The sequence below is a fragment of the Balaenoptera borealis genome (genome assembly GCF_965194805.1).
Source record: "Balaenoptera borealis genome assembly, chromosome: 12".
In the NCBI taxonomy this organism is placed as follows: domain Eukaryota; kingdom Metazoa; phylum Chordata; class Mammalia; order Artiodactyla; family Balaenopteridae; genus Balaenoptera; species Balaenoptera borealis.
This window is the reverse complement of record NC_138869.1, coordinates 65,230,061-65,252,281: the sequence shown is the minus strand read 5'-3', so window position 1 is coordinate 65,252,281 and position 22,221 is coordinate 65,230,061. Positions and strand designations below refer to the sequence as shown.

General features: G+C 43.8%; 1 protein-coding gene across 16 annotated transcripts in view; it reads right to left on the bottom strand.

Moving 5' to 3' along the window:
* Window positions 1–22,221, bottom strand: part of DST (dystonin) — a 502,757-nt gene that overhangs the window by 385,508 nt on the left and 95,028 nt on the right. For 10 of the 16 annotated variants that reach the window (XM_082347108.1, XM_082347103.1, XM_082347107.1 and 7 more), the window contains exon 4: window positions 10,507–10,714. In XM_082347108.1, the coding sequence (XP_082203234.1) occupies window positions 10,507–10,714 (208 nt within the window). Of the gene's footprint in view, window positions 1–4,409; window positions 4,701–10,506; window positions 10,715–22,221 lie in introns of those variants that run through there. The other 6 variants (XM_082347092.1, XM_082347093.1, XM_082347100.1 and 3 more) reach the window with 1 other exon arrangement.

Genomic DNA, 22,221 nt, shown 5'->3' with positions numbered 1-22,221 from the left:
GCACAGGCTCCAGACGCGCAGGCTCAGTAGTTGTGGCTCACGGGCCTAGTTGCTCCGCGGCATGTGGGATCTTCCCAGACCAGGGCTCAAACCTGTGTCCCCTGCATTAGCAGGCAGATTCTCAACCACTGCGCCACCAGGGAAGCCCCTCTCCTTATTCTTTACCAACAGAATTTCACTTTTGTTCAGGGCACTAAGTGGGGCCAGCTAAAATGTCTATTTTCCTAGTCTGCCTTGCAGACAGCAGTGGCCCATATAACAGTTCTGGCCAGTGACATACAAGCAAAAACTGCTAAGTGGGCTTCTAAAAAAGATCTTTAAAAGGAGTCTTAATCAACTTGTCTGCATCTTTTGTCCTTTGTCCTTGTACTTCCCCTTCTTCCCATCTGGAATTGAGACGCAAATGCTGGAAGAGCAGCAGCCATCTTGTAATGAGAGAACAACCACATGATGTACTACAAGTGGCGGAGAAGAAACATAGGAGTCTGGGTCCTACTGGCAAATAGAGGTGCCCTACAGCCCTCCCAGTCCTACCTGAGGCCTCTCAGTCCCTGAGAAAAAGAAAACACTATCATCTGTTTCTGCTACAAATAGCCAAACACAATCTAAACTAACAGTCATTACCAGTTAAGCCTATTTCATTTTTTAAAAGAAAAGAAAAAGCTCAGACTAATACTGTCATAACTAGCTACAATGCAACACTATTATGATATAGCCCTGTTAAAGGTCACTTATTACACAACTGACTATGAAGCTCCAGGAGGAGATGAAATCTGAAATCAAGATTTTGCAGAATCCTAAAGCCAGCTGAAAACCACTGAGGCCACACTGTATGAAGGAAGCAAAGTAAAGAAACCTTTACACTCCAGCTTCAATTCAACCGGCACCAGAGTTAATTTACACAGTAAAAGACAGGATTTTGACCATTCACATATCTACGTAAGGACTTAAAACTGAACTGAAAATGAAAACTACTGGCTGTGAGTAGTTCTCAGTTCATTTTGTCACCATGGGCATAAGCAGAATCACACGGCTCTAATGAGAGAAGGGACTTTAGCAATTGCTTTAGCAATTCCTCAACATTTTCATGAGAAACAGAAAATTTTGCCTTTTTCTTAATCGAAAAGGGTTTTTTAGTGATATATAGATAGATAGATAGATAGATATAGATATAGATAAGTAAGAAATCTGCCACTCAGCTTTCATAGAGAATAATAATGAAACCCTTTTTATAGCTGTCTGGGGATAACTGATTAATTTCAAGGTAAATGGAAAAATATACATTTTCTTGGACCAAAATAATTTACCTTCCTTGTCCGTTAAGTCTAAAACGTATAGAATAAAATTTATTGGGTTCACATTAGTGATCTCATTTTCACACTTAGTATCAATTTTTTAAAGTAACAATGTGTTGAGGAAAGAAAATCTTCCAATGATAGACTCAAACAGCAGAATTTCATAGATTAGTGACATCTAGTTAATATTGATAATATGATAATATATAATAATTATAACAACAGTATGTAGGTTAGTTTCCTTATACTGACAGGAAAGACAAGAGGGATGTTCTGCATCTTTTGTGCTAACCTACTAAAAATGTTTTCTATTTACATGGTAAATAAACTGCATAATTCACTATAGATATTAAAGAAAGCCACTGACATGGGCAATTTCTAGCATAAACAATAATAAAGAAATAAGTTTTATTCCAAAATAAATGCCTTTATTCACCCTGACTGTGGTAATCTGCTGAAGTAATGAGATTTTTTTTTAATCAGATGCCCTGAATATCCTGGCGATGAATATATTTTATAAGCAAAGGGATTGGAATATGAATCAGGACACTGCACCCTTCTCTGCAGCAAATAGCTCTTTCTGTGTTATTCTAATTCAGCAAGCAGTTGCCTATTTTCACTCAGAAGTAAAGGACCAAAGCAAGACCCAAGAATAGACCACACCATAAATAATTAGGGCTCGCTCACTTGCCGCTATTCTTGTTTTGCTCCAGAAGGCTAGGTCTGAAGTCCTTCCAAAGCTATCTGAGGACTAAACTCTCAACTTCTAAACCTAACAGTCATAACTGCTAACATTATAGATTATTGTAATTCTACATTTCTGTCACAGATTCTGAATGTTACAGCTGACCCCACCGCTTACACATTCAACAGCTGGGGCATATGATCACTTGGCAACCTGATAACACTCCAGCCAAATGCAAAGTCATCCTGGAACCAAGGAACTCGGGCAGAAATGAAAATCAAAATAAGCTCTCTTACGTTCAAATGGGAATGGAAAATGTTTTGAACAATGCATAATTTCAGAAAATGCAACAACTGTACTTTGAAAGTTGAGTGAACTGACACTCCCTATTCAAAGCCTACAATTCTTTTCTGATTAGATCAGCCCCACAGCAAGTCATCGGGATAATAAGCTCTGTAATGAAGTCATCGAATTGGATACTGATGGGAAATCATAACCGGCTTCAAAACACATCGGGAAACAATGAGTTTTCCAGGTCTCTAGCTTTCCACATAATACACTGGCCAATACTCTTACTCTCCTTTCCAAGACCAGATGAAACACAGAACATCTATAAAGCCGGGGACAAATTGATGACCTAAGCATTTTAAAACCACAAAGAAAACGAAGGAAACGACCTTCACTTTTTCGGTGAAATTCGGGACTATATGTTTGAAAAAGTGTACATGTAAGTGCAATACTGATCATTAGGTTATAATTAAAATGAAGTGCAGTGAAGACTGCAATGGCCTCCAGGTCTTCAATTTCCCTTTAGTTCCAAAGGCAAATAAAAACCATCTTTTAAATAACATCCGCTTCCTCAAGGCAAGTCAAATCAGCACCTCAGTCATGTCTGTTTTCCGAGTCACCTGCAATCACCCACGTGTCACAGAGGTAAAACTTGATGGGACAAAAATTCATACAGCTACCATTTTTTTCAAAAGTAAAAAAGGTACATACTTTCAAACTTTCAGACTTTTTTCTTTCTGACCTTAAAGAGCACAGGTGTACACCTTCTATGAGGTTTATTAGTATACTGCAATATTTCTCATTTTTAAGGTTCTGGAACAACTGATTAAGAACCTTATTTTTAAATGGGAGGACAGATGTAAACATGAGTGTATTGCACACGAACACACACACAGATGCTACAAATGTGCTTTAGCCTAAAATATCATTGCACTTGCTCAGTGGTAGTGTCATACACAATAGAGTCTTGGCACAAAGGAATTGTGATTGTGCTGTTTACAGAATTCTACATGGATTAAAGGAATGTCAATAATAAAACATGTTCTAGAAGGAGATGAAATATATTCATGGGTAGATTTTGAGCTCTGGGGGGATTTGGAATTTAATTATTCAGTTCAGGATTCTATATTTCTATTTTTCACAAATAGAAAACTAGTGATACATGCATTTTTAACCATATAATCCCCATTCAATTTACAGAAATTGAGTTTCTTAAGACCACAGCAAATATTCAAAAGATGCAAAACCACTTGAATGCAACCGATGAAATAGGACACTATTCACCATGAATATATTAAGGCTCTGGAAGCTACCCCTGGGTGTGGAGCGCTTAGAAGCCACAGTTAGGAGACTGTCTGGACACACTGAAAAATAATTTCCAGAGACAAAAACACCCTTTAAGATGAGAAGACGCTCTTTATCTAACGTCACATTTAACTATAAAGTCAAAATAAACATGATACTAAAATATCAATACTATTTATCATAGAATTTCCCCAACATAAAGGATAGGCAGAAAAATATCTCAAAATATACTCCTTTACGTTTAAATTTACCACAGACTCACTGACGAAAGTCTTTCATGCATCACACTATCAAATAATCTTTATCATACGTAAGAATAGATATATAGTCACAAACCATAAACTTTTTTCATGTAAGATCATTTTAAGAAAAATGATTTGGTGATGCTCTCAGTGGTGAAACAGTCCATTTATTTAAGAAGCCAAGGACCTTTTTGATAGGGTTAACCAATACCCCATACCAAGCAAGAGCAGCAATGCCTTAGTAATCCTATGGAGAATTAATCGGTCTCCACCCTCCCAGGAAGAATTATGATTATGCGTAGTGCTTAAAAGCTTTTGCAAGGGAGAGAAAACGCAACGTGCTTCTTGGAAACCAAACCCCTCCCCCGCACTGTACTGCTCGCCCTAGGGCGTCTACAGGCCGTCGCCCACCCCACCACCCTCCCTGCGCTGGGATACGGAATTCCATCCCAAAAAGACCTGGTCCATTCCCAAGACTGGTCCAGACACCTGTTTACTTGTGCCCAAGCAGTGGTGGCTCGGGTTAAGCAAAGGCGACGGTTACCCCTCTGGTCCCTGCCAAGCCCCGCGGCCCGGGCGCGGGGAACCACATACCTTTGTACCTCTCCAGGACATCCTCGTAAGCCTGGAGGTACTCCTGCTCCTCCACGTACAGGTAAGCGGCTGGGGATAGGTACCCCGCCATGCCCAAGTCTACCTAAGCGACGACTGGCCAATTCCCCTCTCCCGCTCGAACCCCGGACAGGATCGCAGTCAGCAAGATGCAGCCTTGGTAATGGAAACGCGGAAGGAGGGCAGGCTGGGGGAGGGCGCCGGGGCGCAGAGCTAGGGACGCAGAGCCGGGGGAGCAGAGCCAGAGCCAGCCGGGGAGACGCCCAAGCCCCCTGGCGGACCGCGGGTGCGGGGCCGCCCGGCGCCCAGGAGCCACCGTCCTCTCAGGTTTCAGCAGCGGCCAATCTCGGCGAGCCCGGGGGCGGCGACCGGCAGCGCCACGCCGCGCTGAGGAGAGCGGGACCCGGCGGGGACAGGCGGAGGGCTGCGGGCGCCGGGACCCTCGGAGGCCGAGGCGGCCGCCACCCTGGCTCTGCGCTGGGCGCCTGCTCGGAGCCGGGAGGACGCGCGCGCTGCCTCCGCCCGGGATGCTGCGCGGCGCATCTGCGGCATTTCCTGGCCGCCGCGCCGCAGACACTCGCCCGCGCCCCGGGGAGAGGAAGGGAGGGCACAGCGGGGGAGAGAGGAGGGCGGGCGGAAAGGAGGGGGCGAGGCGGCGGTCAGCGCCCCGGCTGGCTCGGCTCCGGCCCGCGCCGCCCGGCCCCTCCCGCAGGCAGCCCCGCGGCGCCCGGGCCCCTCTCCGGCCCGCCCACCGGGTCCACCGCGCGGCCAAGCCCGCCCACCCCGGACGCTGGCTGGCCGGCCCGGGTCCCAAGGGCGAGGTTTCTATTTGGGACCCACAACAGGTGCCTGGGAAACAAAGCCGCGGATCGCGCCACCCGCGCGCGCAGCCCCCGCGAGGCTCCCGGGAGAAGAGTGGGAAATACTCTTCGATCCGGCCGGTGTCACAGAAGGACGAGGTCGCTGGGACAGCGCGCGGGGCAGAGCCGGGGGTCCGCGCCCCAGGCGCATCTGGGGGCGGGCGGGGGTCCTGACAGCCTGGAGACGCCTGCGCCTGCGCGCCCGCCGCCCCGCGGCCCGGGGACCAGCCGGCGGTCCCTCCCTTCCGCCCCCCAGAGCCGGCCCGCGCATCTGCCGCGGCCACAGCCTGAGTCGATTCACAGCACCCGTCTCACTTTGCCACCTCCCTCCTTCTCCCTACCGTTATTCACCCCACACAGCACTGGTCTCCACTGAATGTGAGTAAAATGGGTACAATTCCCTTCGCTTTGGCATCTATCGTATACTAAAGTGGTGAGTTTAAGAGTCCACTGGAGAAATCGGTTGGTACCCAGACATGTAAGCAGGTGTGTTTAAGAGGACTGACAGAAGTCAGCCAGCCTTGGAAGGAATCCTGGCTCCTGACTAACTATGTGACGTGGCCAAGTTACTTATCCTGTCTTCATCAGGATAATCATATAATAAAGTTCATCATATATCATCATATCATAAAGTTGTGATATCTCAACTTTATGATAACTTTATAAGTGTTAGCTGTTGTTGTTATTATTATTAGATGAACCAGCTCATTGTTGACTCTGATTTATGACAACTTCACCTGTGCCCACATCTCCCCTTGCTATTTTTTCTTTCATAAGTACTGATTTTTGTCCTTGATGATTCTTTTTTTTCAATGATGTGAATCTGGATCATTTTCCATGAATTGTTAGATGGGAATGAGTACTCTTGGAAAACTGTATACTCTTGATAAAACTTACTTGAGTTAGAATTGGAAAGCTTTACTTCTCATCAGTAATTGGCCTATTTTTGTTACTCCAAACAGAGCAAGACCACACTTCTCTTTTCTGTCCTGACCTCTGATCTGAGTTTGATCCACTAAGCCTTTAGGATCACTAGAGTTTTCTTGCAACTTGGCATGTATTTATGTACACATTAGTTCATGAAGTAACAAACAGGGATCATATGGGACACCTTCTGGAAATGAAAGGGTTAGTAATTCGATCCCTAAGAGTCATCCCATATACAGACCACATATATACAAATGGAGATCTCTCAAAACTCTCTTGTCTCCCTCACAGTGAGTAAGGTCATTAAGGGCATAGTCTGATCCTTCATCAGAAATTGACACCCAGTAGCACCCAGTTTTGTGAATACAATCACTCCACACTGCAGTGATTTTAACTGTCTGTTGGAGGAACCAGTCAAAATGAACAAGCAGCATTCGGGGTTGTTGGTAAGAACAGCCTTTACCCCATGCATTCTTGAAAAGATAATAAAGGATCAATCTGCTAATAATAATAGTGTATTCCATAGGGAAGGAGCAAAAGCAGAGCAGTTAAGAGCTTGGCCTCTGGAGTCAAGATGGCCTGAATTCAGATCCTAGCTCAACCACTTCCTATGACCTTGGGAAGAGTATCTCCTCTCTCAGCAGATTTCTGGACTGAAAAATGGGGGAAATAATAGTACCTACTTCATAAAATTGTTGGGAAACCTAAATGAAATAACATATTAGGTGCTTATGAGAGCATCCAGCCATCAGTCAGCTGTCACTTATAGAGCATTTTCCATGTGCCAGGGAATCTGCAAAATGTTTTGCATTTACTACTTTAATCACCACAGCCATGATCTTTTGATAGAGGAAATGAAGCTGAGAAATGTTCAGTAAGTTGTCCAAGAAAACACAACTGGTTCATGATAGAGGAAGAATTAAAGTCCAAAGTCCGACTCTGCCAAGGTCCTTCCATTCTAACTTCAAAGAATTCACATGGGTCAAATATCCATACTTTAAAATAACACTGTCACTAACAAACCATGTACCTTTACAGGCACTTCAAGACTGAAAACCCCAACTTACAGTATCCTGCAAGTAAGAACAGTAGATCTGTCTTACGATGATGTTAAAGGCATTTACAGTGGATACAAAGCCCCTTTCTTTCCATGTTACCATGTCATTCTCACCTTGACCCTGAGAGATCAGAAGGGCGTATATTATAGATTTTAAAATGAAGACACTACAATAAATGCAAAAGCACTTTAAAAAATATAAGTTATCAGACATGTGACACCATCACCAAAAAGACTTTCGGAAATGTACATCTGATTATGTCATTGCACTGCTTAAAAATCTTCAGGTGATTCCCCACCAGTTACAGCATAAATAGTCCTATCTCCTTGGAATTGTCCAAAAGCACCCTTACAGTTTCTGCTCTTCCCTACAAATCCCAGGCTTTAGCTACACAGATGACTTGCAGTTTCCATTTGAACTCATCTCCCTGCTGTGTTCCTGTAGCTCCATCCCTCGGAAGTGGCCTTCCCTTTCACTCTAGTCCATCAAGCTCGTTAAATCTCCCCTCAGAAGGTGATCCTCTCAAAAGGTGATCCCCTCAGGAACCTCTCAGGAACCTCCCATGCCTCCCTCTCCATCCAAGGTCATTAGATTCTCCACTGGGTTCTTTTAATACAGGTACTCACAGCCATTACAGCTATTCTCTCACCCGTATTGTAACTGTCTCACAGCACATCCATGGTCATGTTAGACTAGAACTTCTTTCAAGGCAGAACTGTGTGCTTATCTTCATTTTATTCCAGAGGCTTAATAAATATGTATTAAATGTGAATGACTTAAGGGATTCCCCCTGACCATATGGTCTTTTTGACTCTAGACATTTTCATTCTATTTTATTTTTATGACCTTAAAAACAAATAAAAATATGAGACTTTCAATTCCTTTATTACTAAGTAACGAACATGCTGGATGGACATCCTCACACCATTTCTGACCCTTGCCCTGTCTCCTACTAGGGATGAACTTCACCGACGGGCCGAGTTTCAGGCCAAGTGTGAAAATGCCTAATAAAATGAGAAGTTGAAATCTGAATGGTATGTTTTCCAACTACCCACTGCACCAAATGCCCTCAGATGCCCTGTTCCCTTATCCTCACGCTGGATGATCTGTGGCAAATTTAACACAAAATCTATCTGGATTTCACAGTTCAGCCACATGACAATGAAACAGATATTTGCAGACTGGCCCCTGAGCCTATGCTGGGGCCAGTGATGAAATGATTATGATTTGTGTAGCAATAGCCAATTTACCAATATTTATTTTAAACACAGTAAGTAGTACATGTCCATACTAGGGCTGCATATTCTGTTTGTTGTTTTATTTTGTTTTGTTATATTTTTGAAGAATTGATATAATCTTAAAAGTATGTAGCTCAGAGGTCTCCAGTGCACCAACTACCAGTAACTTCATAGTAAACCTTTTACAACGAGTAAGACATGGCCCCTGCCCTCCCAGAGCCTACAGTCTACTGACCCCAGCACCCGCTTGTCCACTGCACCCAGCAGAACCCCCAGGTCCTCCATTCCTTCCCTACCAGCAGTGTACACCAACCTCTACTACCACCAGCCTCTACTGACTTCCTGTCTGTTAGTTTATATAACCTCATTCCCCCTGACAAACATATGCCCCTCCTTCTCTCATAAACCTTCCTTCACTACCAAAAGCAAAATACCCGTCTCTGCCACCTCTATCAAAACTCTCAAGCCAGAAGGACCTTGTACCTTCCGTAAAAACGCAAAGGACAGGCATCCCAGGCTTTCTACAAAGCCCCAGCAATTTCTCACGCCCCCGCCTTTCACCCATCTTCCCTTTCTGCTGAGCCAAATATCTGGTACCCTGGTTCTGGCACTGTCTACTCCACTCCCTTGGGGGTATCTTGACAGGGCAAGGAATCAGGCCTCGGTGACCAAACACTTTCTGGTACTCGTCCAGCTCTGCGCCCTCTCCCAGGCCACCCCTGCCCACTCTCACTTGGCTCCCAAGCTCTCTCCATCCTCCCTCCACCCCATTCTCCCCCTCCACCCTCCTCTTCGAAGGCCTGGGTGAGACCAGCCAGCAGCTCACAACAGAAGCCAGAAGAAGCTCAAAGCTGTTGCCCCAGAAACCTGGACTAGAGAATGGCTGGCTGGGCCCTGTTTGTTTTTCCCGTAATCAGAAAATCCCACTGGGGGACACTAGGGGGACTCTCAGCCGCCATGATGGCTGGGACCTGAGCTAGTCCCCTCCAGCACCCCCCCACCCCCGAAGAAGGACAAGTACCAACTTTGCATGATGGTGGGAGGCAAAAGAAACTGAGTGGGAAGGGGCCTGGGGGAGAGAGTGGGGGAGGGGGGAGAGGCCCGATCTGCTGCAGAAACCAACTCCAATAAACACCTGGCCTTTGGCCTTTGCAAGAGAGCTCCCGAAGACACACCCCAACCTACCCCATTACCATTTCTGAGAAAAAAATTGAGGAACAACCACCCCAGAAAGCACAGCTCACATACACACAAACCACACAGGCACTGCAGGCAAAGGGGGGGATAGATTTCCACAGTAGGCTCAGCTTTCAGCCAAGTAAAACAAGCCATCACTTCTGGGACCTAAAGGCAGTGCAAGGGAACACCGGGTAACAGAACAGAAACACTGGCCCCTCCCAGGTATTAATTAATCAGGGATGCATGATGGCTAAACCCTCAAAAGCACCAGGAGCAGAAGCTGCTACAAATGCTGACAGAGATGCTACACTTAAAACACACACACACACACACACACACACACACACAAAATCGCCTCCAGGTTGCTAAAATACCCTCCGCAATTCTGGGTACCAGAACCCAGGAATCTACCCCCCCCCGCCGCCGCCCCTGTTAAATGTGGTCGCTCAGAGCTTCTATGCAAACATGGAAACGAAGCTTCCAGCAAACACACCGGGAATCACTGAGTTAATACTTTCAGATTGGCACGGGGGCGACTGCACATAAATAGGAAACTTCAATGCAGATGCCTGTAAATATCCCCTTGGTTTCAAAGGTATCGACAGGGCCAAACAGCTTAGTCACCAACAGGCAGGGCCAATCGCTCTTCTGATAAATCGGGACAGAAAGTCATCCTCCTCCTCCACCTTGAGCGCAGGTCTCTGCCCAGAGCATCAGCTCCCAGCCAGACAGGGCCCCCGGGGATTCCATGGGTGAATTTCTGCAACTCTCCTCGCACCTCCCTCTATCCCCTGCCCCCGCCCCCACTTGCTCTTACCTGCTATCCTAAGCACTGCCCTCTCCGCGGGGTCCAGCACCGAGCCCCCGTGGATCTTTCTTTTCGATCTCTCATGTTTAGGCAAATTCCAGGGTAAGGTATCTCCAGGAGCTGGAGATGCAGAGCCAGATTTCTGGCTGAAATCATCTTCATCGGAAAAATCCGCAGAGGAAGACATCGAGCAGCGGTAGGACGCGTTCCCGGAACTCTACAGGGGATGACACAGAAAAAAGCATCAACAGCAAAACACTCACGTCGGCTCGTCCATCTCAGCAGCCCCCTCCCTGCCCCCAAACGGAGTCCGGCATCCTGCATCATCTTCAGCGCGGACGGGGGACCCACACCAGAACCGACACCCAGGGCTCACCATCTTCCCTGGGCCACGGCTCCGACACCAGCCGCAAGCCCCGGGCAGCTCCAGTTCATGGAAGATTTGCACCCAAGTGTGTGGCCTGCGGTCCGGCCACCAGCTCACAAATGACTGGCCCAACAATGAAGCCAGAATCCACAGCCTTCCTGTTACAAACCTATAGTATTTGGCTCCCCCACCAGGCCAGGACCGATATTTTCCATTACTAGCCTGCTGCTTAATTCATTAACGCAACTCACTCCAAGTTGCAAAAACAAAGCACAAATGCAGGATGCTGAGTCCCAATTCCTTTCCGTTTCCAGTCGGAGTCTCCCCTCTAACCAGGTTTGAGCCCCTCGTCCTCTTTAGTTAATTTTCTTCCTGAGCTTGAAGCTGGCTCCCAGAAGAGAGCAAGGAGGGAGGAAGGGCTGATTCTGAGAAGAGCCTTGTCTGAAGACCGGGAGGACACAAAAGACTGTTTTCAGAAGCCGAAGGCAGCGCCAATAAACATCTGAACTCAGCTTAGAGTTCTTGAGATCATTTAAACTACTAGCAAAGTAACAGCTGCCAGTGACGGAAATGAGAATGATACAGCAACTCCCCTCCGCCCCGGTCATTACACAGTGAAATGAGAAACGTGAGGCTTTGACCCACATGCTTGGCCTGACCTCAGTCTCCCTTCCAGGAACAGGAGCCGGTCTGCAGGGCATATCTCGCATTAAAGGGCTCTGTCTTCTCCACAGGGAAAAGGCACCAGACATTATCCCTTCCTCCTTGGTTAAGTTTGTGATGATTTAGGGAGCCACCAGCTTACCATGGAAACGAGGATGCTGACTATCTGTGCTGTGAATAGGGTTCTAAACAAGATAAGCATCCAAGGGAAATCTTCACTTCCCCATTTAGAACTTTGCTGAGGCTGAAGATGCAAAACTGGTGTAACTCGAATTCCTGAAATGGAACTTGCAGCCTCAGATTCCTACGAAGCCAGTGGCAGGCAGGAATCAGTGAGGCGTGCTCCCATCAGAGTAGAAACCCTGGGCTGCTCACAAAAGCAGTGGTGACGCAGCAAAAACAGGCTGTGTGACAACATCCCAAGGCGTGTGGAATAAGCCAGAAGTGAATCAGGACCTCGCCTCCATCTATTCAGGCCTTATTCACTTCTAGTGGCCAACACCATCATTTTTCTTTTGTCGTTTTTTTTTTTTTGGAGTAAAATTGCTCTACAATGTTGTGTTAGTTTCTGCTGTACAATGAAGTGAATCAGCTATATGTATACCTATATCCCCTCCCTCTTGGACCTCCCTCCCACCACCCCCCCATCCCACCCATCTAGGTTGTCACAGAGCACCGAGCTGAGCTCCCTGTGCTATACAGCAGGTTCCCACAAGCTATCTATTTTACACATGGCAGTGTATTTATGTCAAACCTAATCTCCCAATTCATCCCACCCTTCTCTTCCACCCCATGTCCACATGTCCATTCTCTACGTCTACGTCTCTATTCCTGCAAATAGGTTCATCTGTACTATTTTTCTACATTCCACATATATGCGTTAATATACGATATTTGTTTTTCTCTTCCTGGCTTACTTCACTCTGTATGGCAGACTCTAGGTCCATCCACCTCTCTACAAATGACCCAATTTCGTTCCTTTTTATGCCTGAGTAATATCCCATTGTATATATGTATCACATCTTCTTTATCCATTCATCTATCGTTGGACATTTAGGTTGTTTCCATGTCCTGGCTATTGTAAATAGTGCTGCAATGAACACTGGGGGACATGTGTCCTTTTGAATTATGGTTTTCTCAGGGTATATGCCCAGTAGTGGGATTGCTGGGTCATATGGTAGTTCTAGTTTTAGTTTTTTAAGGAATCCAACACCATCATTTTAAAAGTACACATACTATTTCCTGTAAAGTGTCTAAGATTTATCTTTAGCTTTATTCTTTCCCCCCAAAAGCAGTCTTCCATCTTACTTTGCATGAAATGTCATCACCTTGGTTAATTATTAACTTATTTAGATTTTGTGTGTTTTCCCAGTGGCAATCATGTACTACGCAAATAAATAAATAAAATTGACTTTCTGTATTCGCTGGAGTCCACAGAGAGTTGTGAGGAGCATTAAGTCAGTCACAGGATGCTATCAATCTACTTTATTTTCCATGCTTTTCTGAAAATTCATCTTGAGCTCTCTGAGGCTGTGTTGCTGGCTGGATCAGTGAAAAAGGATGACATTCTTAAAGACTTTTTCAAAAGGGTATTGGGTTTCCTTGGTTGCCTTCTGTCTTCCTTAAAATGGCTTCCTACCTGTCCTTATGAAAGGTCATCTTTTATCTGTGAGCTTGTATTTCTTGTTGTTTCCTAGACTCTTTCAGTGAGGATAGTAATTTGATTGTTTATCTTTACAGACAGACTTGGGGAATAACTGTTAAAGGACTGCCCCCATACAAAAATCCCTGGTTACTGATTTTTGTAGACAGAGTAAATTGTTTTAATGGTTAGCATCTCAGCTGATGGAACAGCAAAATGTGATTTATGCCATGACATAAACACCACTCATCACACATAGCCAGATGGGAACAGTTACTACCCTGGACCCAAGGGTGTTGACTGGTGCAGCCTCTAATCTGGACGCGTCCTTGGTAAATGGATAAGAGAGAAAGGAAGACAAGACAATCAGCAACACCTCTTTCAACAACATGGCACAGGGAAATACGGACACACGCAGACAGAGGAAAAGCACGCTGACTTATACACGGCAAAGTCTCTCCCCTGGCTACGTGACTTGAGCGTTTTAACCATTAAAGTATTCAATTTTTCCCCACAATAATTTTCATGAAGACTTTTTAAATATAAGGTAAACTATACAAAATTAGGCCCATTTGAACCTTGGAAATTGAGAATCGATTTTTTTTATCATTTATATGTTTTGTATTCTGAGAATTACCTTTTTTTTTTTTTAATTTATTTATTTTATTTATGGCTGTGTTGGGTCTTCGTTTCTGTGCGAGGGCTTTCTCCAGTTGTGGCAAGCGGGGGCCACTCTTCATCGCGGTGCGCGGGCCTCTCTCTATCGCGGTCTCTCTTGTTGCGGAGCACAGGCTCCAGACGCGCAGGCTCAGCAATTGTGGCTCACGGGCCCAGCCGCTCCGCAGCATGTGGGATCTTCCCAGACCAGGGCTCGAACCCGTGTCCCCTGCATTGGCAGGCGGATTCTCAACCACTGCGCCACCAGGGAAGCCCTGAGAATTACCTTTTAATTCACTTTTGAATTTTTAGACATATGCACTCTTCGGTATAGAAATTTCTTTTTTTTTTTAGCCTTATTTGGTTGCTTTATTTAATTTGAAGTTTCTTTTTTTCTCGGTAGTGTTTGTTTGAAGTTGGCTCTTTAGCAGCCAATGAGGTAGAGACTAAATTGGCCACCTTTTAAGGGCTACTGAATTTAGTCTTTTAGGCTACAAGTGTGTGATTCAGTAAATGCGCTTACTTTAGTGAATGAAAGGTTGTCTGTGGTTTCTATCTTCAAATTTTGGGAAATTATATTTGGAATCAATAAATTTTCATTCACTGTTATGTCAGTGGCATTCATATCAATGAATAAAGTAGACTTTATAAAACAAGCATTCCAGGTGGGATGCTGAAAATTCTGTCACTAACCTGTTCTTTCCTAGTAACAGGCAAACTGGCTGATCAGATAGCCGATTTTTTTGGTTTCTTTTTTGTTGTTAATTCTTTTTTTATTGAAGTATAATTGATTTACAATGTTGTTAGAGGATTCTTTTTCAGATTCTTTTCTCTGAGAATGGATTAAAATGAAGCTGCTTTGAAGTCAATTGACCCTCTAAAACTGTTCTTTATTGATTTCAAATGACTTGCCAATTCACGTCTCCACCTTTGGGGGTTAGAGGAATGAGTGTGAGAGTACAGTTCTCCTTTCTTATGGAAAAAGCAAACATTCTCTGACCCAAAGTCCAGAGCCTAACCTTTGATGTGGGGCTTGGAAGGTAAAACAAAGGAAGAGGGCTCTTGGGACCAGCAAAACCCCGAGTTCCTCCTGTCTCTTTCTCTACTTCTGTTGCTTAAGGTTTGATTCCTGTTAAAATATAAATATCTATGTCCATGACAGAAGATTGGTTAAATAAGTGACAGTATATCCATACAATGGACTACCCTGCAACAATTAAACAAAAATGTTATTGATCTACATTTAGCAAAGTGGGAAGGGTTCATATAGAATGATTCCTTTAAAAAATATCTGTGTGTGTGTATGTGTGTGTGTGTGTGTGTGTGTGTAGATAGACAGACAGTAAGATGATTTATAGATGAATAGGTAGATACATGATAGGTAGATAGGTAACTATCTACCAATGTGTAAACAGCAGTTATTTCTGGGTGATGACTAATACTATGAATGAATTTAATTGTATTCCTTATAATTTTTTAATCCAAAACAAATAGTACACAAAAAGATTACTAAGAAGATACTACGTCAAGGGTCAGAGAAAATATCAAAGGTTGTAGGAGGAAATAATTATTTAAGCCAATGTTTTTAACTATTTGAGGCTCACAGACACCTCTGAAAAGTTGATGAAATCTGAGGAAGCCTCTCTTCAGATCAAAGCCCATCAGCAAATACACACAAACTCTGCATGTGATTTTATGGAATTCACTGCCCCAGGTTAAGCCCCCAATTTATAACCATGAACTGTCAACCCCATTTGGCATGTGTGTTGAAAATGGAAAAAAAAAAAAAGGGGGGGAAAGAGTGTGGAGTATTCAGAAGAGGAGAAAGGTAATTAGGATAGTAAAGACAAAGTTGGCCCAGGTCATCATGTTTTTAACATTTGGCCTTTTTTTTTTTTTTTAAATAAAGGACTGTGAAATACCTCTGGCCTGATATTGGATCTCTACAACCAAAAAAAAACAAAAACAAAAAAAAACACTAGGTTGTGAGAAACTAAAAACCCAAGCATTGTGTCTTATTACAACCTACTTATTAAGGCAGTTTGAACAATTGAATTAGATCACCGAAAGCTTTAAAATGACTTTCCTAATTGCCAATTCATTCACATGGTATAAAAACAACCCAAATCTCCTAAAGCCAGGATAATTACATAATGCGACATTTTTAGAAGGGGAACTAAACAATAACTCCTCTAACTGAAACCCCGGTGGGGGATCTGAGACTAATACAATGGAGCTGCCTACCCTGGAAGCTGCCCAGCCTCAGTACCATGAACCAGAGGAAAGCGCCAGGAAGTTGCCTCTGCCCCAAGCAGCAAGAAACAAGTGCAGAGATAAGGCTTCCAGATAAGGCTTCCAGAATCTCAGAGGCTGGAATGTGGTATTTCACAAAACCGCACACCTGCGATTTATGCACATTTCTGTAAGCATAGTTCCAAAAATTTAACCAAAAAGTAAAAATAAAAAGCCTATGAAGAATCAATTAGACAAATCCAGATTGGGGGGCATTCTACAAGATAATCAGCCTGGGCTCTTCCAAAAAGGAAAAAGGTCAATGTCACGAAACATACACACCCCCAAAGCAGGGACTCTTCTAAATTTAAAAAGACAACAGAAGCATAACAACAAAGTTATGAACCTTGATGGGAGCCTGTATTTCTTTTTAAGCTGAAAAGACATGTTAGGGACCACAGGGAGAATCTCAACCTGGATCATGGATTGTTTATCAGCTGATATTGGGCAATTACTGTTAATTTTCTAAGGTGTGCTAATGGTATTTCGGTTATGTAGGAACACATCCTTATCTAAACTCATGCTGTCTGCACTTGTTCTCAGTTGTTTCAATAAAAACAGAGAATTGTGTTTATATTGGCATGTAGCAATAGGTTAACAGTAAGTCTTCACTGTACTACTCTCCCAACTTTCCTGTAAATTTGAATATTTTCAAAACGAAGGGTTGGGGAAACACAGAGCAAGGTCTTTTTTGTTTTTTTTTTTTTAAGTGTTGCTTAGTCTAGGCCTGTTCTCACAAGATCACATCACCCGGGTCTACATTCATGGTGACAGCACCCAGCTAAGTAATTTCCCATAGCATCTCCTCATAGAAACTTGGAGGAAGCAAGGGGCCGACTTCAAGGGGACCCCAGAGCAAGGTGATCTGCCTGCTTCTGTCCAGATCACAGTTTTAGATGGAAGAATATTAAAAAAGCACCTCTGTGTTATCCACTTACTACACAATCCAGTGAAAACAAAGTTAGTATAATATCACATAATTTTTTACATTTTATATAAACCCAAAGAAACCACCAAAACTTAGAGTAAGTGAAGATCTAATTTTGTTTAAAATTCCGTTGATTCGGTAAGTACAAATACTAACTTCTTACATATTGCATAAAAATATGCAATCTGGCCCAAGACTATTATTCTATACTAGTTTTTTATTTGGAAATAAGTCCAAAAGCAAGAGCACATTATCTGATTTTAGAAATCCCAAGGAAAACCATCCCTACCACAAAGATATGGTGTAGAAGAAAAGAGTTAAGGAAAATGTAAGAAAATGTGTTTAAACCCTTGAAGACAAAATGACCTATGGAAAAATTCAGGGGTTGCGTGCTTGTTTTAGTTTTACATTTTTTTCAAAACTAGTTGAACAATTCAGGTACTTGCTCATCAAATAAATAACTCCTAATCAGCCTCTTAACTGGAAGCCACCTTTAAATAGTAAAGGGAGGACTCTGGTTTGGCGGGGCCTAGGCTGGCTTTCACTCTCTCCTTTTAGGGGAGATTTGCAGGAGCCATACCGCAAAGAGGAAGGGGAGCCTGGTGAAGCTAGAGAAGACGGTGGGGGGAGTGGTCGAAGGGAGGGGAAGCTGGAAGGTTCTTGTGTCTGAATCAGGGAGGAGTTTTGGGTGAGAGAGTGAATGAAAACCAAGGTTTCCTTCTGGATGGAGAAGCCCAGTTCATCAGCCTCTGAAAGAAGAGCGCTGGGATTCAGGACACAAACGCTCTCTCTCTTATACTCTCTAGGGTGTAAGACTGTGCATTGGTTAGAGTGTTCCTTGGTGTTAGGTTTCCAGGGCAACCGGGCTCACTGATGGGATACAGGCAGGAGGAAGTGCTCCTCGTCACTCTCCGGCAGCTGTGTGGGACGCTCTACAAGGTAAGCACCAAAAACTCATTTCCCGAGGAGCCTGGCCTTGGATTCTAGGCTGTCTTGGCTCAGCTCTAAGGCATTCTGCAAGACTTCCTTCCTTTCAGTTTAACCAGCAAGTTCTAACTCCCTGCATCACTTATTGAGTGACTGCAGTCAGGGGCTGTACTGGGTATTTTCACTCACTATCTTATTTAATACTCACCATAACCCGATAAGGAAACCTCCCCTAAAGGGAGGTTAAGTCACTTGTCCACAGCCATTCTGTCAGTCCAAGGTGGAGCCTGGATTTCCATCTGGGTCCTTTGGACCCCCAAGTGCCCTAGAATGTGGTCCCAGGCCCTCAGAGGAATACAGAACATGCTGACAGCCCTCAACGATCTTACCATGGATGTGGAGAGCCCAAAAGGGTTAGACTTGCTCTGTGTTCAATTCAGTTCAAAGCATGGAAATGACCAGGAGACAGGTGTCAGTTCACAATGAGGAAAAACCATCCAAAAAGATACAACTTCTCAGAAGAGGAAAGGACAGCTGTGGGGGGCAGGGAGCTCCCTCCTACCCAAGGGACCAAGCCTTCACTGAGGAGAACATCACACTGACTCCCTGTTCTTCCAACACCAAGATTCTCTGGTCCTGGGTGCCCTCACACTTCCACAAACCCTCTCTCCAAACAGAGGACAAATAAAAGAAAGACCATGTTAAGTATCAAAACATGAAACTGTATGAAAATTGTAAAAATATTTCAAAAGTACCACCAATTTTTTTGCAAGTCCACCTTAATGAAATCATATTAAAATTATAGAAATAGAGACATCGAGAACTAGTTTGCGGAATCTAAAATATGACACAGATGAACTTATCTATGAAGCAGAAAGAGACTCACAAACATAGAGAACAGACTTGTGGTTGCCAAGGGGGAACGGGGATAGGGGAGGGAAGGACTGGGAGTTTGGGATCAGCAGATGCAAACCATTATATATAGAATGGATAAACAACAAGGTCTTATTGTATAGCACAGAGAACTATTATATATTCAATAGCCTGTGATATATCATAATGGAAAAGAATATGAAAAAGAAAATAATAGTTTGCATTTGAGCACCTGCAAGTAGTCTTTCCAAACTAAGGAAGGACATTTTAAATAATTTGCCTAAAAGAAAAGCAAAACATAACTCTGAAAATCGTCCCACAACACAGAAACACATTAAGAAGACCAACAAATACTGAAAACATCTCTTTACCTAGAGAATACTTAATGTTATATTTCAAACAGATGTTTATTTACATCAATCAATTAAAAATATATCTTAAGCACCCATAAGCTTCTGCCTTGGAGGAGTTTAACATCCAATTGGGAGAGTAAGCTTATAATTGAATATTATCATTTTATCTTCAAGTATTAGGCTGAAAAAATAAGTCTTCCAGTGGAATAACATAAATACATACATAAAAATATGGTTTATAGCCTAAAGTCAATTAGGAGAGAGGGGCTGATTCAGGAACAGACTGGAGCATCTCTGGTCCCTTTGGAAGCCAGGATGGAGATGCAGGTGTTCCCCGCCACCTGCCTTCCTCCAACAGTATCATCCAAAACTGGCAATGCTGAGAGATGTGTTGTATTGGCCTGCCATTTTATTTTATTTTAATTTATCTTATTTTATATTTACTGGCTGCGCAGCACAGCATGCGGGATCTTAGTTCCCCAAACAGGGATTGAACCTGTGCCCCCTGCAGTGGAAGTGCAAGGTCTTAACCACTGGACCGCCAGGGAAGTCCCTTATTTTATTTTTTTAGAATTTATTTTATTGAAGTATAGTTGATTTACAAAGTTGTGTTAACTTCTGCTGTACAGCACACTGACTCAGTTATACATACATATGCATTCTTTTTCATATTATTTTCCATTTTGGTTTATCACAGGATATTGAATATAGTTCCTCGTGCTATACAGTAGGACCTTGTTGTTTATTCATTCCATATATAATAGTCTGAATCTGCTAATCCCAAACTCCCAATTCTTGGCAACCACAAGTCTGTTCTCTATGTCTGTGAGTCTCTTTCATAAATAAGTTCATTTGGGTCATATCTTGGATTCCATATATAAGTGATATCATATGGTATTTGTCTTTCTCTTTCTGACTTACTTCACTTAGTATAATAATCTCTAGTTGCATCCACGTTGCTGCAAATGGCATTATCTCATTCCTTTTTATGACTAATATTCCATTGTATATATGCACCACAGCTTCTTATCCATTCATCTGTCCACGGACATTTAGGTTGTTTCCATGTCTTTGGCCTGCCCACTTTTAAAAACTAACGATTGGCAAACATTTAAAAATTGGGAATTTTACATGAAAATACAGATCCTCGAGGTAGTTTCCCCTTTTTAGAAGGAATGCATGCTTTCCAGGCTGATACAGAGCTTACCAGCCTCTTTATCCATTTATGACACCTGCCCCTGCAGGCATCTGACTTTGGGCCCCTGCCATAAATTAAGGCAGGGGTGACATCGTTGCATTCAGAGATTATGAAATGATAGGGGGTGGGGGGGAATGTAGGGATAATGGTAATCAATAAAAAGGGGCTGGCAGTTTAAAAATAAAGGAGAAGAGAACTGAAGAGGAGGCTACAAAACAAAACCAAAAGAAGAAGGCTACCAAAGATCTCAGTTAAATTAGTGTCAAACAGAAATGGGTGATGCCATTCCTACTGACGCCCCTGTGCTGATCTCATTCTGCTCCATCCCCAGTAACCCTGGAAACAGGACCCACTGTATGACTCTGGAAGTGCTGGCCCATGAGCTCCGTGAATCTAGCTGGACCACCCCGCCCCCAACTACTGCTGAGCCCTCTGGTTTTGTTCCTGCCCCTCCCCATGCACAAGCCTGCTCCCCACATGTTCCTCCCACCCTGAACTAGGTCAGGGGGAAGCTTGGATGCCAAGCTCTTCAGACAGCCAGGACACGGCTCTGACTTCCACTGGTAAGAAGACGTGGGCTATGATCACACCCGCGTAACCCTAAGGTATTAGCACAGGATGTTTGCAGAGACCAAACCCCAACTACCATCCATACTGTTAGCCATAAAGTTAAAGATATGTGCATGACCTGCCAAGTATTGAATGTCGGGGAAAAGCTTTACAACCTTGGAAAACTGCTTGGCCTTTCTGGGCTTTGGTTTGCTCATCCGAGAAATAGGAGATGCAACAGTACAGAAGACACAGGGCTGGGGGGTTGGCAGAATAAGCAATACTTGAAAAGCACCCAACACATAGAGACCATTCAGCAAACCTGAGCATCACGTGATGTAACCTATTCACATCCTTACCCTATCATACCTTATTCCACAATGGGTAGTATTAAGGTAACTAATAAGAAGATGGTGGGGAGTGGGGAGAAGGCTGTGTGATCCAGGGGCAGAGCACTAAGTCCAGTTAAGCCTATACAACTGTCACTCCAGGAAACTGGAAACAACAAACAGACACGGAGACTGGAAGTGACTGGAACTAGGTCACATTAACAGCCGCTCTCAGGAGGCAGACCCATGTCATCCCCACATCTGTCCTTCCCAACCTTGGTTACTGAGCCTTCAGCCCTTTGGGATGCCCTTGTATCTTTCCAATGCATTCCTCTTTTTTTTCTTTTTTTTTAGGCCACGTCATACAACTTTTGGGATCTTAGTTCCCCAACCAGGGATTGAACCCGGGCCCTCGGCAGTGAAAGCGCGGAGTCCTAACCACTGGGCAGCCGGGGAATTCCCTTTTTTTTCCTTTTAAATTCAAATTTTTTTTCTTTTAAATTCATTGCCTCCATTGTTGGAAACAACAACAAAAACTTAGACAAACATGATCTATGAAAAAAGCAATCCTATTCAATTCTTCCCTGTTGAAACATAAGCAAGGCTATGTCTTTACACCTTCATGTTCATTATGTGTCTTCATTAATGAGACTCCAGATAACAGCTTGTACAAAGCCATTCTCTCACTTCAGTTACTACTGCAATGAAGTGGAAGAATTACTTTTTCATTAAAAGAAAAAAGCTTTTATTATTGAACCAAAGCCAAGTCCATGAAACTTTAAGTACCCGGCTTCCACCGCCTGAGGAAGACAGGGCTGGCTCCATGGCTCCATGTGCTTTCAGTGAAAATAACCCTGTGCCGTGAGCCACACCTGAGTGGGACCAGGGAGCAGGGCCTGACACAAGGAGAGCCACTGCCACAGAGCTGGCTCAATGGGAAACTCTG